The sequence below is a fragment of the Protopterus annectens genome, chromosome 1.part2 (assembly GCF_019279795.1).
Source record: "Protopterus annectens isolate FY-2018-M chromosome 1.part2, PAN1.0, whole genome shotgun sequence".
NCBI classification, from domain to species: Eukaryota; Metazoa; Chordata; order Ceratodontiformes; family Protopteridae; genus Protopterus; species Protopterus annectens.
The window spans coordinates 96,905,926-96,930,252 of record NC_056727.1 but is presented as its reverse complement, the minus strand read 5'-3'; the positions used below and the strand labels follow the sequence as shown (position 1 = coordinate 96,930,252).

The following is a 24,327-nucleotide window of genomic DNA, read 5'->3' as shown; positions in this document are numbered from 1 at the left end:
TTTGTTTTCTTTTCTTGGACCACTATGTCTGGTTTTCTCGCATCTATCTTTTGAACTGTTGGTAATGGGTGATCCCATGTGATGTAGACTTCATTATTTTCTATGTTAATCTGTGGCTCATGTTTCCAATGTTTTTCACCTACTTCAGTATTATAATGTTTGCATAATCCCCAGTACAACAGTCTTGCCACATATTTATGCCTTTCATTATACAGTTCTTCTGCCATTAGTATGTCGCATTCAGCAAGAGGTGTGCAACTGTTTCCAATTCTGTTTTACAAAACCTACATTTGTCTGTTTCTGCCACATGTTCAATGAACTTTGTAAAGTGTTTACGTAGCTCACTATCTTGGGCTGCCAATGTTAACTTTTCATCTTTTGTTTTGAATTTGCCTCTCCGTAACCATTTCTGTGTTCAATCCTGATCAATATGAGGTTATTCCAGGAGTTTTCTGTACTTGCAACTATATTTATGCATATTCCACATTTCTTGCCTTCTCATCTGATCCTTCACCTTGTAGTCTTTCTTTTGTTTTTTGGCACACTCAGCCACCGCCTGATATTTATCTACTTCTGGTTTGATTTCCATTCCTACTTGACGCTGATATGCTTCTGCTAGACTGAGAAGAGAAGTAATCTTAGATGTTATTCTCCTCATGTTTCAAAACTTTCACTGCATTTGGGTCCTGTGAGGCCAGCAGATGTGTGCAGTCCCACGATTGCAGATCTATGCATGTAATCAATTTCAAGGAGGCCCATACCTCCTTCGGAACGGGGAATATATAATCTTGGTATAAACTGATTTTTATAACTCATTTGGTGAGCATGAAGCATCCTTTTTGTTTTCCTGTCTAATCTATCCAACACGTTTTGGGGCAGTCAGTCACTCCAAAGCTGCAAGTTAGGATAGGAAGAGCAAATTGGTTTATAGCTTGACTTTTTTTCCTAGATGTCAGTGCTGTTCTCAGCATTAATTTAAGTCTTCTAAAATATTCCTTACTAAGTTTTATTCACATTTGTTCATGTTTTATCATTGATCCTTCATCAATTCCCAAATGTTTTACACTCCCTGTTGCTCAAGTTCTTTTATATCACTTTCTTGTCCCAAACTGATGTTTTCTTGGTGCTGCAGTTTTCCTGCTTTAAAGGTTGCTTTTGCACACTTATCAAGACCAAATGATATTCTTATATCATCTGAAAAAGTTTTGACTACTTGCAGTTGTGCTTTCAGTTCCTTCTCTGATAAGCCGTACAGTTTTAAATCATCAGCAAAGAGAAGATGAAAAGTCTTTACACTTTGTTGTTTTCTAGGAGCCAAATTATAGCCATGGCCTAATCTGTTAAGTAGACAGTTTAATGGGTTAAGGGCAAGACAGAATAGCAGAGGTGACTAAGAGTGACCCTGGAATATCCCCCTTTGGATTTTTATCCCTGGAATAGTAATTTGTCATTTATCACGGCTTAATTGCAAAGTGATGTGCCACTGTTTCATGGTCACTGTAATGTAGTTGATCAGTGTAGGATGAGTCTTATACATTTTAAGCACTCTTTTATCCATGAATGTGGGAACTATCAACTGCTTTTTTGTAGTCAATCCATGCCATACTTAGATTCTTTCCCTTTTTACAGTTCTCCATTATGACTTTATTTAGCAACAAACGATCCTTTGTTCCATATGACTTTCTTTTTTTTCTATTGCCATGATTGAGTTTTCTTCTAAATGACTAAAACTCTGTCGGCATCAATTCCGGTGTATAGTTTATACATAGTTGGAAGGCAAGTTATTGGCCTATAGTTTTTAGGGTAGCTTGCAGATTCACTCTTAAGTAGGAGCATTGTTTTTCCTGCTGTCAGCCAGGTTGGTATCTGTTCAGGGTGCGCATATAAATAGTACTTACTCATGGCTAAATCTTCGTGCAAAGATGTTGATACTTTTAACCAGAAGTTAGGTACTGCATCTGGGCCTGGTGATTTCCAGTTAGAGGCTTTTCTTAACTTTGTTTCAATCTCTCTGGCTGTTACTTCATCCCATTTCATATCCTGTAACTTTGAACTTCTTATACTTTCTTTTACTTCTTCTATCCATTTAGCATCTTTGTTATGTTTAGAGGATCTTCATTAATACTTTTCCAAAGTGCATCTACTTCTTCTTTTTTTGGGGTGGTCTTTCAATTTCTTTTACCTTGTTTCCCAGTTCTCTATAAAACCTTTTGGGGTCATCAATAAATTGCGTATTTTGTCCTTTTCCTTTATATGTATCTGTGTTATCTTCTAAATGTTCTGGCCTGTGCTGATATTTTTAGTTTATTATTTGCGATAGTGCATGATAGATCCTGATCCGTTATAATGTTGCGCATTGCTTTCATCACTTATTTCTTTCCGAGTGTTTTAGTTGATCTGTTCCCTCTTCTATACTCCTCTAACAGTGATACTTCTTGTCTTAACTGCTTTATATTTTTCTCTGTTCGATACTTCTATGACAGTATTTCATTTCTCCGTGTCCTTTCCCTTACTACCCTGTGTTCTTGTGGTAGATTTTATCTGTTATTAATTTAGATGCACAGTAATATGTCCTGTTTTCTTCTGTTATATTGCATGGATATCTGTGGACAGTCTTAATTACTGTTTTCATTTGTTTTATCAAACTTCTGACTTTTTGGGTTTTATTGACCTTCTTCACTCTATTTGTCTCATTGATCTTAATATGTCTATCTATGTCTGTTAAATCAAGCAACTCTTCTCTTAGCTCATTTTCTTGTAAACTGAGGGCACAATTTTTGTTCTCCATTTTCTGCGGGCATTCTGTAGAAAGTTCTATAGCATCTTCATGTGACACATTCTCTCACTTCGCCTACCACTCCTCAACATTGACTACTCCAGAGTTGCCACAGTTTCCTGTTCCTTGCCTTACTCTCCAGCTTTAAGTGAACGTTTATACTGGTTTCCAGTGGAATGCTCCAAAATATCTTCATATGGCAACTGACTGGTTGCTTTCCATTCCCCTGGTTTCTCTTTAATTTGGATGTCTGTTGTTCTATCCTGCTGTGGTGCTTTCTGAGTTAGATTTTGTATACTGAATCCTTCACTCCACACATACTCCATAACCTCAGTTTCTATTTTTTATTGTCTCCATTATTAATCTACTTTTCCTCTTTGACTTCTTATTTTTTGTATTATAAGGTTTTCCATGTCCAGATTCCTTAGCCTGTATTTCTCTTCAAATATCTTTGGTGTTGCTCTTTTTGTGTTGATTAGTTTTGCTTTCTCCTTTGCATAAATATTACACCATATTAAATCTCTTTCTTTCCCATGTCCATATTTTCTTCTTCAGATGTCTCCTGATCTTCCTGTTTCTCCTTAATTTGGGGATTCGTTCTTTCGTGCTGTGATGTAACCTGTGTTAGACCTTCTGCACCAAATCCTTCACTTCGTAGGCATTTCATAACTTCATCATCTATTTTTTTTAACTTCTGCTTTACTAATCTTCTTTTCTATATTCCCTCTTTGTGATATTATTTTCTTTATTGTGAAATTTTCCATATATGGATGCATTTGCCTATATTTCTCTTCGAATATCTTTGGGGCTGCCTTTTTTGTATTGACTAATTTAGCTTTCAACTTTGCATAAACATTGAACCATATCAAATCTCTCTTTCTTTCCCATGTCCATATTTCTTTTTTATACTTTTCAAATATCTCTAGTTTTTTTTGTTTATATTTTCGCACTTCCACAGATGCTTCTTTTTCCATACAATTCAAAGTTTCTTGGTCTATATAATGTTTTTCACAAATCTGTTGTACTAATGAAGACAAATTTTTATTTGAGACTTCAGAAAGTTTTTCTTGTGGAAGTGTTTTTCTTTCCTCTAATTTCTCTCTCAATCTTTGTGTATGTCTTGTATCTGGAGATACTGGGCTGCCTCCTAAGTAGCTTGAAACATGACCTATCAGGATCGTTTGCGTCACTTTTATACTATAGCCTCAAAATAAGCTTTGCACCATGAGAATGGAGGACTGCAAAGGTTATCCCACTTTGCAAGGGTGGATCATCAACTTATCCTAGAAACGGCAGACCCATTAGTCTAATATGTAAAGCCATGGAATTATTTTTTATGGAAATGATCAACAAAGATATAGGCAGCCTTCAGACACTGACCAGTTTGGCTTTGTCATGGGAAAGTCGTGCCTGCTAAACCTGGTGGACTTCTAGGAGGTCACCAAGGCAGTGGATGAGTGGGGGGACAGCCAGTGCCATCCCTTTGCACAAAGGTAGAGTGTCCACTGATCTAGGAAGTTATAGACCCATCAGTCTAACTAGTCTGATCTGCAAGGCCATGGAGTGGGTTATCATGAACTTCATTAACAAGGACATTGGCAACCTCCAGACACTTGATCCCACACAGCTTGGTTTTGTTAAAATTAACATGCCTGTTAAATTTGGTCGACTTCTTTGAGACAGTCTCCAAAGCACAGAGGAGGGGAAGATTGTGCACACCGCCTGCCTTGACCTGACCAAAGCCTTCGATACTAGTTTCCACTCAGGTATAATAGATAAAGTCTCTCAACTAGGCATCAATCCATATGTTACCAGATGGGTAGCAAACTGGCTCATTGATAGAACCCATCTAGTCAAAATAGGGGAAGCCACCTCAAGTAGTAGACCCGTAAGAAGCGGTTTATCCCAGGGATCAGTCTTGAGGCCTCTGCTGTTTGGGATATACTTCTCAGAGGTGCAGGCCAAAACTAGTGGGCTATGGCTGACCATGTTTGCAGATGACTGCAAGCAAGGTGCAGTCATCAATTCCCCTAGTGATGTGGACATCTTCCAAGAGGGTCTCACCCAAACAAATGACTGGTGCCAGAAACATGCCCTCAAACTGAATGCCAAAAAATGCATCATCATCATCCCTTTTGGGGAGAGTGATGGCCTCACAAATTATCACATTGCATGCTTAGGACCTTATTATCAATCAGTCATGAGAGACTTGGGCATCCAGGTTGATAGCAAACTGACTTTTGACCACTATATTGCCTCTGTTGTACAGAAAGCTTTCTACATGGCTCACCTTATTAGTAAGAGTATCTCATCCAGGGACAAGATGGTCATAACAGCCCTGTATTCTTCCCTTATAAGAGCCACTATTGAATACAATGCCCCTTTCGGCATGTACCTCACAAAACAAAGCACATGCAGCAGCTGGAGAGACCACAGAGATTCCTCACCAGGAGAATCCAGGGTCTCAAACATCTACGCAAAACAGATGAGCTAAAAGCCCCGTCCCTTTACTCTGTCTCCTACAGACTTCTCAGAGGTGACCTCTGTCTGGCATACAAAGCAACCTCAGACCCCCGCCCTGATGGGACTGCTGCATATCTGCAAGTCAAGTTCCACTCAAGTAACCCACACGCGCAACCTCATCCTGGTCCGTGATATCAATAGGACTTGTTGTCGGGACAGATTTGTGTCCCAGAGACTCCCCCTTTTGTGGAATAGACTCCCTCTCCACGTAAAGCAGAGTACCTCATTAACCCTTTTTAAGCGCAACCTGGATAACTGAATGGGGAACAGAAAATACACCCCTGGGATTCCACCTGTGTCCCTGCTGGTCAGTTGCATAGGGTGCTGACTTGTTGGAACATGGGCTAAATTCTTGGCTAGGCTTGTAAGAGCCTCAGAGCCAATAGCCTAGTAACTTCCTATGAGGGGAAGATGATGCATACCACTTATGTGGACCTGGCTAAGGCATTTGATATAATACCCCAAATGAGTATAGTTAGCAAACTCACTGAATTGGGCGTAAATCCTTACATAAATTGCTGGATTGGTGAACTGGCTCACAGGCAGGACCCAGGAAGTCAGGATGGGCAAGGCCACCTTTACTAAGAGAGACAGGTTGTCAGCAGGATACCTCAGGGCTCTGTGCTGAGACTGCTCCTAATTGGAATCTACTTCTTGGAGGTAAAGGCTAATGCCAAGGGCCTTTGGCGACCAAGTTTGCAGATGACTGCAAATTTTGCAGCTGTCATGCCTTGCACAGACATCATGAAAGAGGGTCTAACACAAACAAATGACTGGTGCCAAAGTCACGGATTAAAACTCAATGCCAAGAAATGCCACCCAGGCTAATTACTCCATTGATAAGACACCCATAAAAGTTGACCTGATAGTCTGGGATCTGAGAACATATCATGACTGTAAACTGGCCTTTAACCAACATGTGGCCAAAATAGTAAGAAAATCATTCTATGTCACCCAACCTATAAGCAAGGACATGGCATCCAGGACCAAGGAAGTCATAGTGTCACTTTATTCAGCCCTCATCAGACCCACCATTGTGCAAAATGCCCTCTTTGGCATGTACCTGACCAAATCTATGCAACAGTTGTAACACGCACAAAGGTTTCTTTTCAGGAGAATCCAAGGTATAAACACACATTGTCCTGTATGAATCATCTTAAAGCCCTATCTTTATATTTAGTCTCCTACAGATTACTGAAAGGTCATCTATACCTGGCATACAAGGAGTCCATGGATTCAGCTCTGATGGAACGTTTGCAAATCCTCAAAATGAACAGTATCAACACTACTAGAGCCAAGGATGTAAATTTTGCTTGCAATTTGTTTGTGAGACAGATACCTGTCTCAGAGGATCCCCATACTCTCGAGCAGGCTCCCCATCTATGTAAAGCAGAGTTCTTCCCTAACCCTGCTTAAGTATAACCTTGACCAGTGAATGGGAAATCGAAATTCATCCCGGCTCTGGCCCCCATGTCTCTGATAGAGGCAGACAGTAACTACACCCAAACTAACATATCCCCTCATGTAATCTTTAGAAATATCCTAATACGTCCCCTCCTAATAAATGCCCGTGATACGTAGAGACACAATTGGATTGGGTTGGGTTGTGCATCTAGGGTTATAAAGGCCGTGGTGGTCGTTAGCCTAATATATACCTATGAACCTGTGAATTTGTAAGAATTGTGAAACAGAGATGCACACAACAGTTCATAAAACAGCCAAGGTTTTCATTCATTCACTTAGTACCAAGAGAGCATAGGTATCTTATAAAGCCAGTAATATGGGATCTCTTACATCAAGGATTCTTAGAGGCAGTACCAAACCAGGAGAAAGGCACAGGTTTTTACTTAAGGTTATTCCTAATCACTAGAAAAGATGGCTCTTTGAGGCCAATCACAGACCTGTCAAGTTTAAAGAAATGTTTTAGTGTGTGGTGATCAGAATTTTAACCATGCAGGCTGCACTCTTCCTCCTCTTCTGTCCGGCTTTTTTGGTTACTGTGAATCTCAGAGGTGCAGTTCTTCACATACACACAGCAAGGACACAGAGACAGTAACTCTTACAGTGGATTCAATAAGTGAAAGTCATTTGGGGGGGGTCTCTTTCAAGCTAGGTCTAGATATGAGTCACTTGCTACAGATTTTTATGGCATAGTTTTGTTTTGGGGGTGGGGGTGAGTATTGAGGGAAACTAAGAATTCAAGGGACCTGGATCAGACCTCCGAGAAGAAAATGCATTGTGATGATGGCTGTAGTTTTAGCCATAAAAACATTCAGGTAGATGAGGTAACCAAAGACCCTGCATATCCAAACACACAACTCAACTGTCATGTACATCAACAAGCAGAGGGTACCCACTCTTAACTTCTCTAGAGGCTGACCATGAATACTTAGTATCTTTTCCAAGAGTTAGATCTGATCTATAAGGCATCTTGTACCCCATCCCAGGCAAATGTCATGGCAGAGCAGTTGAGCAGAATAGAAACAGAGCTTCATAATTGGATGCCGAACAGGGGTGTATTTCTGGACTTGGCCTTAGGGTTGAGTGCATCAGAAATAGACATCTTTCCTTCTCTAGAAAGCAAACAGTTAAAGGTGTGCAGTATGTCACCAACATATCAATCATTTGTGTAGGTAAATTATTTTATATTTTTTTTTCCCATCCCTCTTCATCTCAGGGTAATTCAGAAAGTACAGGAAGGACAGACCAAAAAGGGTGCTCAAAACACCCTTTTGGCTAAGGCAGCATTAGTTTTCTTTGCTAATGAGTGTGAAAAGAATTGTGCCTGTATCATATGTGGACCTCTTATCCCAGAGCAAGGGTTCACTCATTCACTCCAGCCCAAATACCTTAATGCCAACAACATAGAAGATCTACCACTCATAAGGCCTTCTTTAGCTATGTTAGAAACCTGGAAGGAAACTCCCAGATATGCTCAGAGCTAGTTCAAAATGATGTGAAGATTACTGATCCTACAGACATTGCCAACATACTGGCTGACAGGTTCAGTGCAAACTTCTCCCCTCCCCAAAAGGAGAGATATCTATACCAAACGATTGCAGCCCCCCAAACATCTCCAGCGCCCAAGTGAGAACTGCTCTCTCCAAAGCAAAAAACACAGCATCCATGGGACCTGATGGTGTCCCCGGCTGTGTGCTCCATGAACTCAATGAGGAATTAAACCCACAGCTAGGACAGCTGTTTAATAAAAGTCTTACCTCTGGATACGTACCCAGGGAGTGGCGCACTGCAACTGTGGTACCACTTCACAAAGGCGGTGCCCTATCTGCAAAGCCATGGAGAGGATCATAATGGACCTCATAAATAAAGACATAGGGAATTTGCAGACTTTGGATCCAACCCAGTTTGGCTTTGTCAAAGGCAGATCATGCCTTTTAAACTTGGTTGACTTTTTCGAAACGGTCACCAAAGCCATTGATGAGGGAAAGGCAGTCCATACAGCCTACCTCGATCTGGCTAAGGCCTTCGATACAATACCCCATTCGGGTATCATTGAAAAACTCATCAGCTTAAATGTCAACCCATACATCACAAGATGGGTTGCAAACTGGCTGAGTGACAGAACCCACAGGGTCAGAGCTGCTGGCGCCATGTCAGACTCAAAGCCTGTCACAAGTGGTGTCCCACAGGGCTCAGTCCTGGGCCCACTCTTGTTTGGCATCTACTTTTCCAGTACAAGCAAACACAGGAGGGTTATGGCTGACAAAGTTTGCAGATGACTGCAAACTGGGTGCCATAGTAGAAAACACATCTGACACAGATATCCTTCAGAAGGGTCTCACAGAAGCGGATAACTGGTGCCAGAGCCACGGCCTAAAGTTAAATGCCAAGAAATGCATAGTCATACCCTTCGGGAAAAACAAGGTTACCCCTAGCTACCAAATAGGTGGCAATCCACTGAGCACAGAAGAAGTTATCAGGGACCTGGGGACCCAGGTTGATAGTAGTCTGTCATTCGACACCTATGTAGCTAAAGTAGTTAGGAAGACCTTCTACATTGCCCACCTTATCATGAAGGGATTCTCATCTAGATCAAGGGAGGTCATAGTCTCCCTTTACTCATCACTCATCAGACCAATGATTGAGTACAATGCCCCATTCGGAATGTATCTGACCCGACACTTGCAGCAGCTGGAGAGGCCACAAAGTTCCTCACCAAAAGGATAAAGGGTCTCAAAATCTGTCCTATGCTGCCCGACTGAAAGAACTCCAGCTCTATTCAGTCGCCACCGCTTGCTCAGAGGTGACCTTTGCCTAACATACAAGGCCATGTCAAACCCAGATTTGATGAATATGCTTCACCTCAAAAAATCTAGATCCATCAGAGCCACAAGGGCGGGAGACTTAAACCTTGACACGGCTATTAATAGGACGTGCTGGAGGGATAGATTCATCACCCAAAGACTCCCTATGCTGTGGAACAAAATCCCGGTACATGTGAGGCAGAGCACCTCGCTGACCTTGTTCAAGAGAAATCTTGACCAATGGATGGGAGATCGCAGATATACCCCAGGGATTACCTCAGTGTCACTGCTCGACAGAGGCACAGCAAAATAATGGGTATAGTTCCCCATACTAAAGGGGTGGCGTAAGCCACAAAACGATGGGCTAGGCTTGTAAATGCCCTCGGACAGATAGCCTAGTATGAACCTATGAACCTATGAACCTATGAACATATATCCCTTTTAGACGCATGTTTACTGAGGATGTGCTTAGTTATGAGGGAGGAGCTCTAGGTAACAAAATACAAGGAAATTATACATACCTAACTAGAGAGGGTTCTCCCTTTGGTGCAGAAAAGAGGCCTTGGACACAAACCCCAGTCTACAGTGTTTATGGTCCCCAAATACCTGTCAGACGTTAACAAATCAGCTTTTATTATAATGCATTGAAAAGAAATGCAGCTGCTCTGCATCCCTGTTCCATGTCCCCATCCCCACCCCACCCCTTTACTACTGGCTGCCAGCAAATCCTTAAAGGAGTTGCACACTTGAGACCATCCAAAGAAGGAATGCTGTCCTCTGTGGGACCTGAAGCATTTTATTGGAAAAGTTGGCAGTGTCATTTTTTTAAGGCAGCTTTAGCACCTCTCAAATTCTTGTGGTGGAAAACTGTCTTATTTGTGGTTATAACTTCTATCAGGATTACTGACTTAAAGGCATCAATATTCAAACAGCCCATCCTTATTTTCCTGAACGAAAGGCTTATGCTCCACACCAGTTCACCCTTTATGTCCAAGGTGATGACAGGATTTTTTTTTTCTTAATTTGGCCATCAACCTTACAGAGTTCTATCAGCCCCCACAGAGCAATGTGGAAAGAATTTTGTATATACTGGATGTGCATAGGCAACCAAAATTGTACCTAGAAAAGAGTAAAGGACTGAGAACAATGGACCTGTTCATACCATTTGCAAATGGTAGGAAGGGCAGGTTTCATTACATCTTATTTTGTTGCTCTTTTCTGGAGAAGCTGTTGCAGTACATTTCAGTACACATTCTACTAGGACAACATCAGAAACTACAGCCTTCCTTGGAGTGGTCGGTATCCAGCCTTCTTGGAAAAAAAACTTGTCACCTGTCCAGAACTTTTCCACACAATACAGCTTGGACAGTCACAGTGGATTTTGCCAAAGCCATCCTGCAAGAGTTTTTACAACCCATTCTTTTACAGGGACAGCCACCCCAGACTTTAAGCATTGAGAATTTTCTCAGAATCTGCCACTGCTACTGTAGTGAAGAGTACAAAGACTTAGTGCAGTTGTCTAGGAACTTGTGTCTCTCCTTGAGGGCCCCCACATTTCCTTTTTTGGTCAGCTTGTCATATTCTTCTGAACTGGCCTTTTTTTTTTTCTTAGGCTTCTTTCAGGAGTTAACACTACTGCAGCAATGAACATACATGAGACAATGCAATTGTAAGTTTCATATTTTCTTTTTGTGAGGACATGTATAAATTCTGTATGTTGTGCCTCTTCCACTTTTTACACAACTGCATTTTGCGTGCATGTTCATTGCAAACATCCTTTCTTTCTGTGTTCATTCAGGGCTTGACCTTGTAGCCATTATTTGCTAGCAGTAGGAGGAACGTGGATGCTGGATTGCAGCAAACATTTTGGGGTATACATCCTAGAGTTTCAACACAGCCATCTTGTGTTTGAGCATCAAGGGCATGATTCCACCTTGCCAATGTATATGGAGCATTCCTGGAGTCCGCAGTGAATACTTGAAGATGGAAGTTGAGATCATTGAATCTAGACTGTCATGGGCCCTCCTGCACCTGTTGACCCCAGTAATAGAGTCCAAATGCTGGATGTTCATTTTTTTGTGGGTCTTGTCTTTACAAATGTGGAGGGTGCACCCTTAGTTATAAAGTCTTGTACCCACATTAGGCAGCATGCTGAACCCTTATAACTAGGTATTTCCTTTGGTGTATGTTGCTGTAAAGGTTGACATTTAGTCATGTAAAATCAGTCACCTCATGTATTGGATGAACTTAGGTCACCCCTTGTTGCAGTTAAAGGGAGGAGAGTATATCATTCCTTCTCACTTTCCCCAAAGTAACATGATTTCTAGGCTTTGATGTCCTTGTTTTAAAGACAGACAAGGATAACGAAACTTCCCTGCATATTACCTCCTCTTTGTAGAGATTCTCATGTTTATGAATTCTGCCATGCACTGGCCTGTTGCTGCTCTTCCTCCACTTCTGAAATTGCTCAAACAATGTATTGGAGATAGATGAACTTTTGGCCATGTCCCTGTTGAATGGATCTTTGTTTGTCATTCTTGCAGCCTTCTTAATAGATGCCTCCCATAAGCCCATACTGCAGTGGAGTGACATCCTTACCAAGCATCCTAGGGTAGTTTTTTGTGATCATTTTTGTCCAGCATCAGCCTGAGAGACCACAGCACCATTTTACATTGCCACTTGATAATTTGTCCAAAGCCTTGTACAAATTGAGAGAGATTTTTTTTTTTTGCCAACAAATTTATTACATCAGTCAGTATGTATGTACATCATGTCGGCAGTCTTCATGCGTGGAGCCAATTTATGTGCCAGCTACTTCCATTTTTCTCTTTTTTGGCCCTCCTCAACATATCAAACATTGTGGCAGCCATCACCTTCATAGTTCCATTCACACATCTGAGGATGAGGATTTACTGGGCACTGATGTCTTAATAATTGCAAAGTTATCATGCCTTCATGGATCTGCTGTTTGTATCAGACCTTTGTCACTGAGCTCTGGAGTGGTGAACAGCTCCCACTAATCTTATTGTGGGTCTTCTTTTCCTACAGCCAAATGTGTAGCAGGTTTTCATAACTGGAAAAACAAACACTGCTGGTAGTCGAAAGCCCTTCCAGATTCAGTCCCTTCCTTTTGGACTTTGTAGCAGCATGAGTAATAAAAAAAATACCTGGTCCCAGTATTCACTTTCTTAAGATTATAAAGATGTGTGCATATTGACCCATACTGGGATGATGCTTAATACAAGCTGCACCATTTGAAGATGTGAACAAAATGTCTGATGCTGATCATGCATTGCATAACCAACCTGGTCTCCCCCCCTTTGGAAAATTTAAGAAGTCAGATTTTTTGGGGAGGCTCACCTGGATGTAGACAAGGGATATCTTTACACTCTCAAGAAAAGGGATGTCCACTGAAAGTTTTATTGTGGATCTGGGATAGAAGTCACAGATATCAGCCAGAGGTATCTTCTGATTCATACGCCACATGCTTTTTATTATTTGTAATGGTCAAACTAACTAGACTTTTTAGGAGAGAAACACAGTTGATCCACTGGTACCTCGAGAATGTTCTGGATGCACTACAGTCATCCATTGTATCAAATCATTCCTTTAATTCTACCAACAGAAAAGATTTAGTCTACTGTACCCATTAGCTGGATCTGAATCATGGCAATTCTGTAGTAGTCCCTTGAGATATCAAACCATTAGCAAGGATGCTTTGGACCTCGTTTAGGAAATGCAGTTGAAGTAGCTGAAAGTCCAGGAGACCTGGTGCAAAACCATGTTATATAAGCACATCAGCATGGTGGTGGTGCTGCGGTAGCGTTGTCGCCTCACAGTAAGATGTTGTCCTTTTTGATTCTTAGCTACAGCGTCTTCTGTGTGGAGACATGCGTGAATGGGCGTACCTTCGTTGAAGGTTGTGCGTCAGGGCCGGCAACTCGGCACGTAAAAATCTACTGTCAATCATTAGCGGACTGGAGTTCCGCTGTGGCGACCCCTAACCGGGAAAAGCCAAAAGACACAACACCTAGTGAGATGGTGGCTTTATGTATGACATAAGGATATTTAAATCAGATTTTTAAGTAAGCTCCCTAAAGGTAGTGATACGGTTTCTTAAATCCTACACATGTAAGCTGGCTGTGCTGTTATGGGGTCTAGATATTCAGCTGGACTTGCAACTTTAGGTATCTTACACACCCTGAGCCTAAATGTGATGTCAGCGATATTGAAGAGGAACCAGTCATGAATTAAAACTAGATCCCTATGTTCTCACATTGCTTACGCAGAAATGGTATCTGCTAGTAATGGACCATTAGAGAAAAATGACCAGTTACAGAGATTTTATTTCAAGTTCTTATGTAGGAAAGCATGGGTATTGTATGCATTTTGCATCCAGTGGAAGGGATCTTACTTTATGTGCACTCATACCTCCACTTGTTTCAAAAGATGACTCAAAAGGACAGGTTGGACAGGGCCAGGATCCTGCTAATGGCCTCTGTGTGTCTGAGACACTTATGGCTCACTCAGTTTGTGCATATGGGAAGACAGGGTTCTTTTCTGCTCTGACAACACTGCATTCTCTTCACTGAGATCAGTGGCACTGTGATGCATTCCAGCCTAAAGATCCTAAGGTTAAGGCCATCAGTCCTATCAGCTTGATACATTTAGAGAATCAGCTTTCTAAGAAAGTAAAAACCATCTTGCAGTAGGCCAGGAAACATAGCACTGGGAACTCTCTTTAGCTAAATGTAAAATGTTCTCTGGTGTTCCTTTAAAGGAAGGCCTCCAACAGATTAATGTTAGGCTGTAAAATTTATGTCAGAGATCCTGACAAATGTTTTTTCATAGGCTTTTAAGGCGCAGTTCTCAGGCATTGCTGCATGTCTTCTTTAAACCCTCCTTTCTCCTCCAACTTCTTGGGTAAGCTGTTGTTGAAGAGATCACAAAATACAAGTAACTACCAAAATGCCATGTTAAACTCAAGCAACAAAATCAAAGACACACTGGAAGTAAACAACTTGGAAGCAAACTTGTCTTGTATATGTTTGTTTTTTACATTAAAGTTATCTTTTCAGTTGTTTAGCTCTGGTCTTGTCATTTATTTTGTATTTTGAAGGAAGTTTTCCAGCAGGCTGTCTTGGAGAGTAGTTGTTTCTTCTTGGGATTTATACTTTTTCGTTGAAAATGTACCCCTGACCCGTTTTGAATCAAGCTATTAAGTGTTGATATTTTTTTTTAGTCCTAGAAAATGCTCCCAGTAGCTGCCACTTTAGCTAGAAGGGTAGCTAAGTTGCAAGTCCTGTTGTGCAGAAAACCATACACGGTCTTCTTCAAGGGCAGAGTGAGCTTTTATTCAGCCATGCTGTCCAGCTTCCTACCAAATACCCAAGACACCAATTTAAAGGGTTAGAACATTGCATTTCTTAGCTGTCCATGTGTAGCCTGATATTACATTTTAGTGCAAATAATAGCAGTCACACAGATAAACTATTTTTAATGCTTGGGCAGGCATGATGGTTTCCAAACCAACTATATCCATATGGCTAAAGAACTGTTTCGCCTTCATCTTTGACAGCAGTAAAAGGACTGTGACGCTACATTCAGATTGCATATACTGCCAGAGTGGCAACTATTACAGCAGCTGTTTTCAAAAATGTATCTGCATAGTGTACTTTTTGAGTTGCCCTCATGGAAGTTTACACACTTTCTTTAAACTTTACTTGCTGGATGCCCAGTGTAAGAGCAGGGCAGGGTGTGTCACTGCCATTTTACAGGGCTTGATATCGCCTCCTCATGTGAAGCACCAAAGAAATGCTTCAGTATATGTACTATGGATAAGGCTTGGTTGATTTGATTTATTCATTTTATTTAATACCCCTTCAGCTAACCATAGGCTACTCCTAGGAGCCCCTTCTTATTCATCAGGTCTACCAAAGCCGATAAGCCAACCCCAGATCTTCTCTAGCCCATGTTCAGAACCATTAAATAGAGTGAGGCACCCATGGGCAACACCATATGGCTGCCAAGGAGGATTTTTTTATACCTCAGTTTTCCCACCCCTTGCACACACCTGTTACATCTAGAGATGGATATGCAATAGAAAAAGATGGCTCATAGATAATGATTTATACTGAAGCAATGATTCCTGTAATGAGCATATTATAGTTGTTTAACCCTCCATAACAGGAGATACTCAAGTACAGGGATCACTACTGTAGTACTGGTTTCTTCCTTCCCACTCTCCAGGCTTCTTTACCTTGGTCCCTTCCCATGTAAAGAATGAAGGAATTGGAGACCATGGTTCCCTTTTAGCATTTAGGGAGGTCCATGTAATGGTCTTACTTTGCATGCTTTATATACAAGGCTTCTTATGGTTAGAACAGAGAGTAGTGGTGAGTACTGAATTTGCACTTGGTTATGGTATTTGCTCCAGCAAAGGCAATGCGTGAGCAGGCCCCATTGTGCAGACATACACCGAATTCTTCGCTGATTTTACTGACTGAGGACTGGGAGTAAGAAGTGTTCCTAGCCAAGGCACTAATATCTGGTCACTTTTGACCCTTTAATGTGTTTGTTAGAATGACATACAGGGTACTGAGCACAGCAGAGAAAACTCTGGAGTTCATATCAGATGCAGATATTTGCCCCCGGCTATTTTGAGTAGCAGGGATTTATACTGTAGCAGTGATGCCTGTAGTTGGAACATCTAGTGTTTCGCTGAGTAACATAGTTGTATTTTATTTCTTGTATACATTGGTCTCCTATAGTGTATAGCATCATATTTTAACAAGCCAGTACCTGTTCTAGAATAAAAGTTTCTTTTATGTGTGGCCAGTTTCTGTAGTTCATTGAGTTTAATAACTTTGGAATTCATTGCCTGTCTAATTTTGATTGGATTTTTTCATCATTCTACATTTTAGAATAGAGTGATTCCCAACGGCCATTTAATTTTTTATTTGGTAGAAAATTATGTGAGAATTCAGTGATAAACAGCAGCATATATAACTTTAAAATCTGTTTCTTTTTACACTGTAAAATAGTTAAAGCTTAATAAATCCTGGCTCTGTGGCATAGAGGGATAATTCTCTGACTGTGACCAAGGCACCCAAGTTGTAAGCTGGAAGAGCTAGTCACGAGAGGTTGGAAGAGAGTGGTGTTTGCCATCTCACTTGTCCAGGGAAGAGGAAGATGGAGATCCCATTCATCTGCGCCCCACCCTAAAAAGTGGTGGTTTGTACCCTGCTAGTTGCTATTGGACTGATGCATGTGGACTTAGAGATCCCAGGGCTAGTTACTGTAGCCTCCGTTGGACATAATGTGTGGGAGCATGTGCACATTGGGGGAAGTGCGTAGGATGCCCCCATAGTGATATGGTTGCCCATGTCATCCACTGACAATGGATCATGGCTGCCTGTATAACAGCTCTGTCACAGATTACGCTTGCTCCAGTGACAAATGGACAGTGGTTCTGGTTTGATGGTGGGCAAGCGCATGGACCAGAAAAAGGATTTAGAAAAAAAATTACAACATAATGAAGTCTGTGACTATACTTGGTGTTAGAGGCACTATCTCTTTGTTTGGATAAAAGAGTGATACAATTTGTACTGGGTTCTGGAAAAAAAATGTTATTGTGATCAGCTGTTTATTGTTAAAAGCTATGAAGAATGAATACATATGTGTATGTTTCACTGATCAAATATGTGATTGCCTTTTTCTAGTTCAGAATTTTTGTTCCAGGAATGATTGTTATAGCTTTAATGTAATGTATGCCTTTTACTTTTGATAAACTTTTCTTTTTGACACTAAATATTTGACTTGTGTTTTTAATTTTGTTTTCTCTTCTCTATAGCATGCTTTATGGCTATTCATAAAACAGGAAGTGGGGTAAGTAATTACAGTAGGGGTAGTTGTACTGTGATTTGCAATACCTGTTAAATTGCACTCTATATTTTATATACATTGCCCAATATATTTAAACAACTTTATTAAATAGTCACATTTTGAGCTGTTATGTGGGTTTACATCTATTATTAGAAAAAAAAATACAGTAGTAGTGGTTTCTGTTGTTATCCAGTATACACTGTTTCCTTTTTTTTTTTTTTTTTTTTTTTTTTTAAACAATTTTCATTCACTCTATTACTCGAATTGCTCTGTTCCTTTTTTCCCTTAAACATCACTCTTCCTCCCCTGAACATAATTCAGCATGGAATATCCACAAAGTTTTCTGACCAGGAGAATTTAAGGCATGAATACCATGTCCTGCACTTATCGCCTAAAAGCTTTGTCTCTGTATTCTGTCTCCTACAGGTTGCTAAAAGGGAATCTTTGCCTGGCTTACAGGGTTTCCTGAGACCCATCCTTGATGGATCTGTTGCATATGCGCAAAACAAACAGAATCAGAAACACAAGATCCAGGGATATGAACTTTGCTTGTGACATAAACATAATGTACTGGCGAGACAGATATCTGTCCCAATGTATCTCTACACTATGGATTAGGCTCCCCATCCATGTGAAAGAGTTCATCTCTAACCCTATTCAAATGAAACCTTAAAAATTGGATGGGAAATCATAAATTTACCCCCCCCCCCCCCAATGTGGCTCCCAACAGAGGATGTCAATAAGAAAGGTATTATCCAAACTAACACCCCCGCTACACATCCTTAGTTACCTCCCTACTAACACGACTCCCCCCCCCCCAATATATTTGCCCATGATACTTGGGACCCAAATGGTTTGGAGTGCATGGCTAGGCTTGTAAAGGCCCTAGAGGTTGTTAGCCTCATAACAACCTATGAACCTGTTGTTCCCAAAACATGTTGTTTACTTTACTTGCTCCTTCCCTTTTTTAAAGATCCCGCTTTCAGTTCTTTTATCTCCTTTACTATATCCAGAACTAACTTTATTTTGGGTATATGTTTTGATTTGCATTTTCTAATTTTTTTTTGAGTGTCAATAGCATTAAACTTGAGGCCTTACTATGCCTAGGCAATTCGGATCTTATATTCCAGCTCAAAAAATAGCCTTGTTAGTTACAGCTGTTTATTCCACCAACATTTCCATCAAAGTACTCTGCTGGCACTTTTTAAAATCTGACAATTTATTGCATTCCCAAAAAACAAGTTCCCAATTACTTATCTTCTCCATCTCACCTCCAGAATTTCATATGTACCCAAGGAATAACCCTCTGAAGTCTACTTGGGATATAAAAATATTTGTGTAAATACTTCCACACAAAAATCCTAAACATTCTGGACTACTTTGCATACTTGGGAGCCTTACAGATTTCTTTCCTTTGTTCCTTTGCAAGTTCCCTTTCTTGTCTCTTTTCCTGTTGTTTTTTTTAACTTGCACTGATTGATTCTTATAGTTATCATTCAGTATACTTTTTAAACAGCTGTTTCTGCTCTATCCTCAACTAAAAACTCAGTCAGAAGTGGACTTTCTCTTAAAACATTAAAGTCGCTTTCATTTTGCATATAATTTATCAATTCCTGACAGGGAAGGCAGTCTCTAACCTGCAGTCCACACATCCACTTAGCCTCATCCCACTGCACTTTCCCTGTTAAGATATTTGCTCCCAGTGCCTTGGTTCTTTTAACAATTTTCTCCAGTAAAGCGCAGTCCCCTCTTGCCTATTTTCTATACCCTTTCTACAGACAACCCTGGTTGGGAAAACCTCCTTTCTTCTTTACTATGCTGGCTTAGTTCTTACAATACTTTTGCTACTTTATTAATATAATAGTCTGTATGATTGTTCTGTTTAAGAACTTTCATCCAAAATGTAGTCTCTGTACAGTTCATCATGATCATTTTCCACTTTATGTATATGAACATTAAATGTTAAGTTGTCTATCTCGCCTTCGTTCTTGCTGGTTGGGTTCCGAGCCGATCCTCTTCTCCATCTTCAATAGCTCGAGAGCTGTTTACTGGCTCGAGTCTACCCCTCATCCCATAATGCCTAGTGCTAGCTACCCAAATCTCATTTGCCGCTTTAGCTGCGAGGTGTCGTTTTTCTGGCTCAGGCTTGTATAAAGTTTTTTGTATAACTTTCTTCACTAGAATTCAACCCTTCTAGTATTTTATTAATGATAGTCTTGTTTTTTGTGATAGTGTTTAGCTTGTAGTATCCCCCCTTTTTCTTGTAGAACTCATTTAACTTAGAGAGTTCTCCCCCACCCCTCCCCCCTACCTCTTCTTGTCAGGTTAGCCATTTAAGTTAGAGGCTTTCCTTCTGCCTTTCTCTTATAGGCTAGCCATTTAAGTTAGAGGCTTTCCTATTATCTTAAAAAAAAAAAAAAAAAAAACCTTTAGCTATAGTCTTTAGTAGTGTGTTTTTTGTAGACTATATATTGCTTCTGGTTGTTATTGTTATAATTGTTTTTCCTTCTTCTTTAAGGATGTCAAAGGAATCCAAGGTATCTGGGTTCAAGAAGTGTGACTCATGCTGTCAGAAAATGTCTCTGATAGATGGGCACACTTCTTGCGTCTATTGTTTAGGCGCTGTGCACCTGCAGGACTCTTGTTCTATTTGCCATGCCTTTAGTCCAAGAGTCCTGCAGGAGTGTAAGAGTAAGCTTATTCTTAGGGGTCTTTTAAAACCCCAGTATTCACCAGCCAAGAGCTCACAGCCTATGAAATCCCCTAAATCCACCAAGCCATCAGCTCCAAGTTCTGAGGCATCTTCGGTTAAGGATTTACCTTCTACGTCGGTTCTGGCTGGCACTGACAAGACAATCTCCCCGTCTGCTTCATTAGAAGCTTCGGAGCTGTCACGGAGCCACAAGAGGCTGAGGTCCCCTTCACTAGAATCGGTGCATTCGCCTCCGCGGTCTCCTTTACTTCAGAGCGAGTGTAGTCACCGATCATCTCACTCCTCTCGATCCTCTAGGCTGTCGGATCACGATATGGAGAGAGTGGTCAGTAGGTTGCTAAAGTTGCAGGCACTAGCCAAATTGTTGTCCAGCCCTCCTCAACAAGTATCGGCTCCGTCCACTTCTCTCGATGTTCCTCCTCCAACTCCAATGAGTTCGGAGCCGGAGTTCGTTGGGGTTCGAGTAGTGGAACCATCTGCTCCAATAACTCTATTTCCTTCGGTTCCTACGTCGGCTCTGATTCCCTCGGTGGTGCCTTCCATCGAGGGATCTGGGCTCCGAGGGGGCGAGTGGCATTGGACCCTTGTCCGACCCCGTTCTCGCTCTCTGAGCTTTGGCGCAGGTGAGCTTTGCTCCTACATCGGCCTCGGAGCCATCTCCCTCAGTGCAGAGAAAGATTCCTGTTTCTTTGGAACCGGAGCTTTCTCTGCATCGTGGCAGGGACGCCTTCGATGTCATGTGGAGTGTGCTGTCCCCTGAGTCAGCTCCACTATCAGCCCCACCAGCTCCGTCCCCTGTAGTGCCTGTGCCAACCTCTGCTCCTCCAGACCCCAAGCGTAGGGAACCGATGCTCCAGGACACCCCACTGGGTGTTTCCTCCTCTTCTGAGGCCTTTCCTGATAACTCAGAAGAGACCCTCAGAAGAAAAAGTGTAAGAGGAAGCCCATTGACTCCCCTGAGTCTGTCACTTCTGATACAGACTTAGATGATTTGGAAGGGTCCCTGAGATCCTCCTCTGAAGATGTTTCCATCTCAGACATCCTAGAAATCCTTAAGCAGAGGGGGAACTGGAATCCCCTAGGCCCTTCTGAGGATGAGTTTGTATTTCTGGATGCCTTCGGTTCCCGACCTTCCACCTCTTGGGTGTCTCAGCCTTTCGATCCACTTATGACAGTGGTGGCTCGAAAGGCTTGGTCAGCTCCGGATACAGTGGAACCAACTCCAGGGAGACCTAGTAAATTTATTACAGCACCCCAGGATAAGCAGTTCCTTTCGAAAGGTGTCCCTGTTGATGCTATGGTGGTAGCAGCGGCCACCAAGAAAGAGTTAGCGGAGACCTCTTCATCTGTCCATCCCCCTAACAAGGAGTCTAGGACGATGGACAGATAAGGGAAGCGAATGTTAGCTTCAGCGACCTTCTCTATGAGGTCACTGAACTACCTGTGTCATTTTACCCAACTTCAAAGGGATCTCCTTAAAGAGCTCGGAGATACCATCCAAGATCCAACAGCTGAGGGAGCACGAGCCAAGGTAGCTTCCCAGCTAGCGATGCTTAATTCTGTTGTTAACTCCTCCATGAGGCTCATTTCCTAGGTAGCCGATGGGGCGAGTAGAGCCGCTGGTACCGGGGTGGCCCTTGGGAGACATGCCTGGATGCGGCTGTGTAACTTTGTGGAACCCTTTCGAGCGTTCTTCACCAACACTCCCTTTGATGGTTCCTTTCTTTTTGGACCACAGGTGAAAGACACTTTGACTAGGTGTGAGCAAGAAGGCAAGACTCTCTCTGCCGTGGGAGTCTGTTTTTCCACTCCCCTCTAGATCCTACCCCAAGGGTCAGAAGAGTGGGAAAATGTGGTTCCGTAAATCTCAGGGAGCCTTGCCTGACACACGTAGTGATTTCTCCTCCAGAGGCAGAGAGGGAAACAATAATAATAGACGCCACCCTCATGGCAGAGGGGGTCCGCAGAACCAGGGCAACAGAGAATCCTTCTCTGATAAGCCCTTCCAGCATCCCTGAAGGGTTGCCCGGCTGCTCAACTCTGGAGGCAGTCGGGGGAAGACTTTTGCTGTACCCAAAAGCTTGGTGAAGTTTAACACAAGCCAGATGGGTACGGTCCATTATATTCGGAGGTTACAAAATTCCCTTCCATCAGCCCCCTTCACAGTCAAGGAAGACCCTCCCAGATGTTCCACCCAATCTGAAGGAGCAAGCAGTAATAGAAGTTTCAAAACTGCTAGAAAAAAGAGCCATCCCGGCAGACCGGCACAAATCCAGAACTTACTCAAGGTTCTTTTTAGTACCAAAAAAGACAGGGGACTGGAGACTGATTCTGGATCTCAGCAGACTAAACAGGTCTGTGCAAAGAACAAAGTTTCGGATGGTCACACTACAGTCCATTCTACCCTTTCTGGGTCAGGACAGTTGGATGTGCTCTATAGATCTTCAGGACGTGTACTACCATATAAAGATGGACAGGCGCTCCAGGAGATATCTTCACTTCCGGCTGGGGACCAGTCATTATCAGTTCAGAGCTCTACCCTTTGGTCTCACCACAGCCCCCAGGGTGTTCACCAAATGTATGGCAGTGGTCACGGCTCACCTGAGGCGTCAAGGATTCCAGGTGTTTCCGTATCTAGATGACTGGCTCCTTACTGCTACCACCAGGCATCAACTCATACAAGCATGGGACTGCACAATCTCAATCTTCTCACAACTCGGCTTCACAATATATTTCAAAAAAATCTGCCTTGTTGCCCTGTCAATCTGTCACTTACATAGGAGCAGACTTAGACACAAGGGATATGTTTGCAAGGCTACCACCAGAAAGGGTGTCCGCAATTCGTCAGCAGGTACAGGTTCTGATGCAGAGCAAAAAGATCCAAGTCAGGTACGTCCTTCAAACTCTGGGTTCCATGGCAGCAGCCATTCTCCTAATCCCACTGGCGTGCTTTCATCTGAGGATTCTTCAGTGGCTTCTGTTTACGCAGTGGTCTTTCCAAGAGCTACCCATGACTTACAAGATCATGATCACGGATGCATGCAAAAGACATTTTTCTTGGTGGATGGTCTCCCCACTAGTTACTCGGGGCAGACCTTTCATAGAACCCCCTCCGGTAGCCACAGTGACGACAGACACCTCCCTGATAGGGTGGAGGGGGGGCATTATCTGGGTAGGACAGTCCAAGGCATGTGGCAACCTCACGAGTACCATCTGCACATAAATGTCCTGTAAATGAGAACCGTGCTCCTGGCGTTGCAAGCCCTTCAAGACTCTCTTCCTCCTGGGACCATTGCTATTCAAACAAACAACATGCCAGTGGTGTAGTACATCAACAAGCAGGGCGGAACCAAGTCCTAGCCCCCTGTATCGAGAAGCACTCGGGACTTTGGCAGTGGGCGATTTCCTCCCAACGTTTTCTGATTGCGACGCACATCCCCGGGAGATCCACCGTCATAGCGGACAGGCTCAGCTGAGCTATTCTCATGCCTCGCGAGTGGTCTCTGAATCAGGAAGCTGCGAATCTTGTTTTCCGCAAATGGGGACAGCCTTGTTGCGATCTCTTTGCCACCCCCTTCAACAGCAAATGCAGCAACTACTTCTCCCTTCTTCCGCTTCTGTGTCACACACCCAGAGATGCTCTAGTCCACGATTGGCCCCAGGGACTTCTTTATGCCTTTCCTCCTTTCCCCCTGATACCCAAACTTATGCAGAAAGCAATATCGTTGGGTTGCAAAATGATCCTCATTGCTCCCTACTGGCCTCGACAGATATGGTTCCCATTCCTGCACCATTACCTTCTCAATCAACCCTGGACTCTGAACCCAATTCCAGACCTCCTGGTTCATCAGTCAGGCGGGTTGCATCAATCCCTCAAAACTCTCCAGCTCACAGCTTGGTTGCTCCACTTCCAACCTTAGCCAGGCTTCCCAGCATTTCCCCAGCAGTCCATAACATTATCGTGTCCTCCCACAAGTCTACAATGAGGAAAATTTATGCTAGCAAATGGAAACATTTTTCTAGTTGGGCAAAGACTAGGAATGTGGATCCCTTTTCAGCCCCAGTCCACGAAATCTTGGAATTCCTAGCTTAACTGTTTCATTCCGGGTCCGCTTCTTCTACGATCAGGGTACAAATGGCGGCCATCTCTAACTTTCATGTTGGTT

The 24,327-nt window shown here is 42.4% G+C and overlaps 1 protein-coding gene across 2 annotated transcripts in view; it reads left to right on the top strand.

Annotated features, from left to right (window-relative positions):
- PUS10 (pseudouridine synthase 10) overlaps window positions 1–24,327 on the top strand; it is a 1,838,120-nt gene that overhangs the window by 439,226 nt on the left and 1,374,567 nt on the right. For both annotated transcript variants that reach the window (XM_044055027.1, XM_044055017.1), the window contains one exon: window positions 17,417–17,451. In XM_044055027.1, coding sequence (XP_043910962.1) covers window positions 17,417–17,451 — 35 coding nt within the window. The remainder of the gene's footprint in view (window positions 1–17,416; window positions 17,452–24,327) is intronic.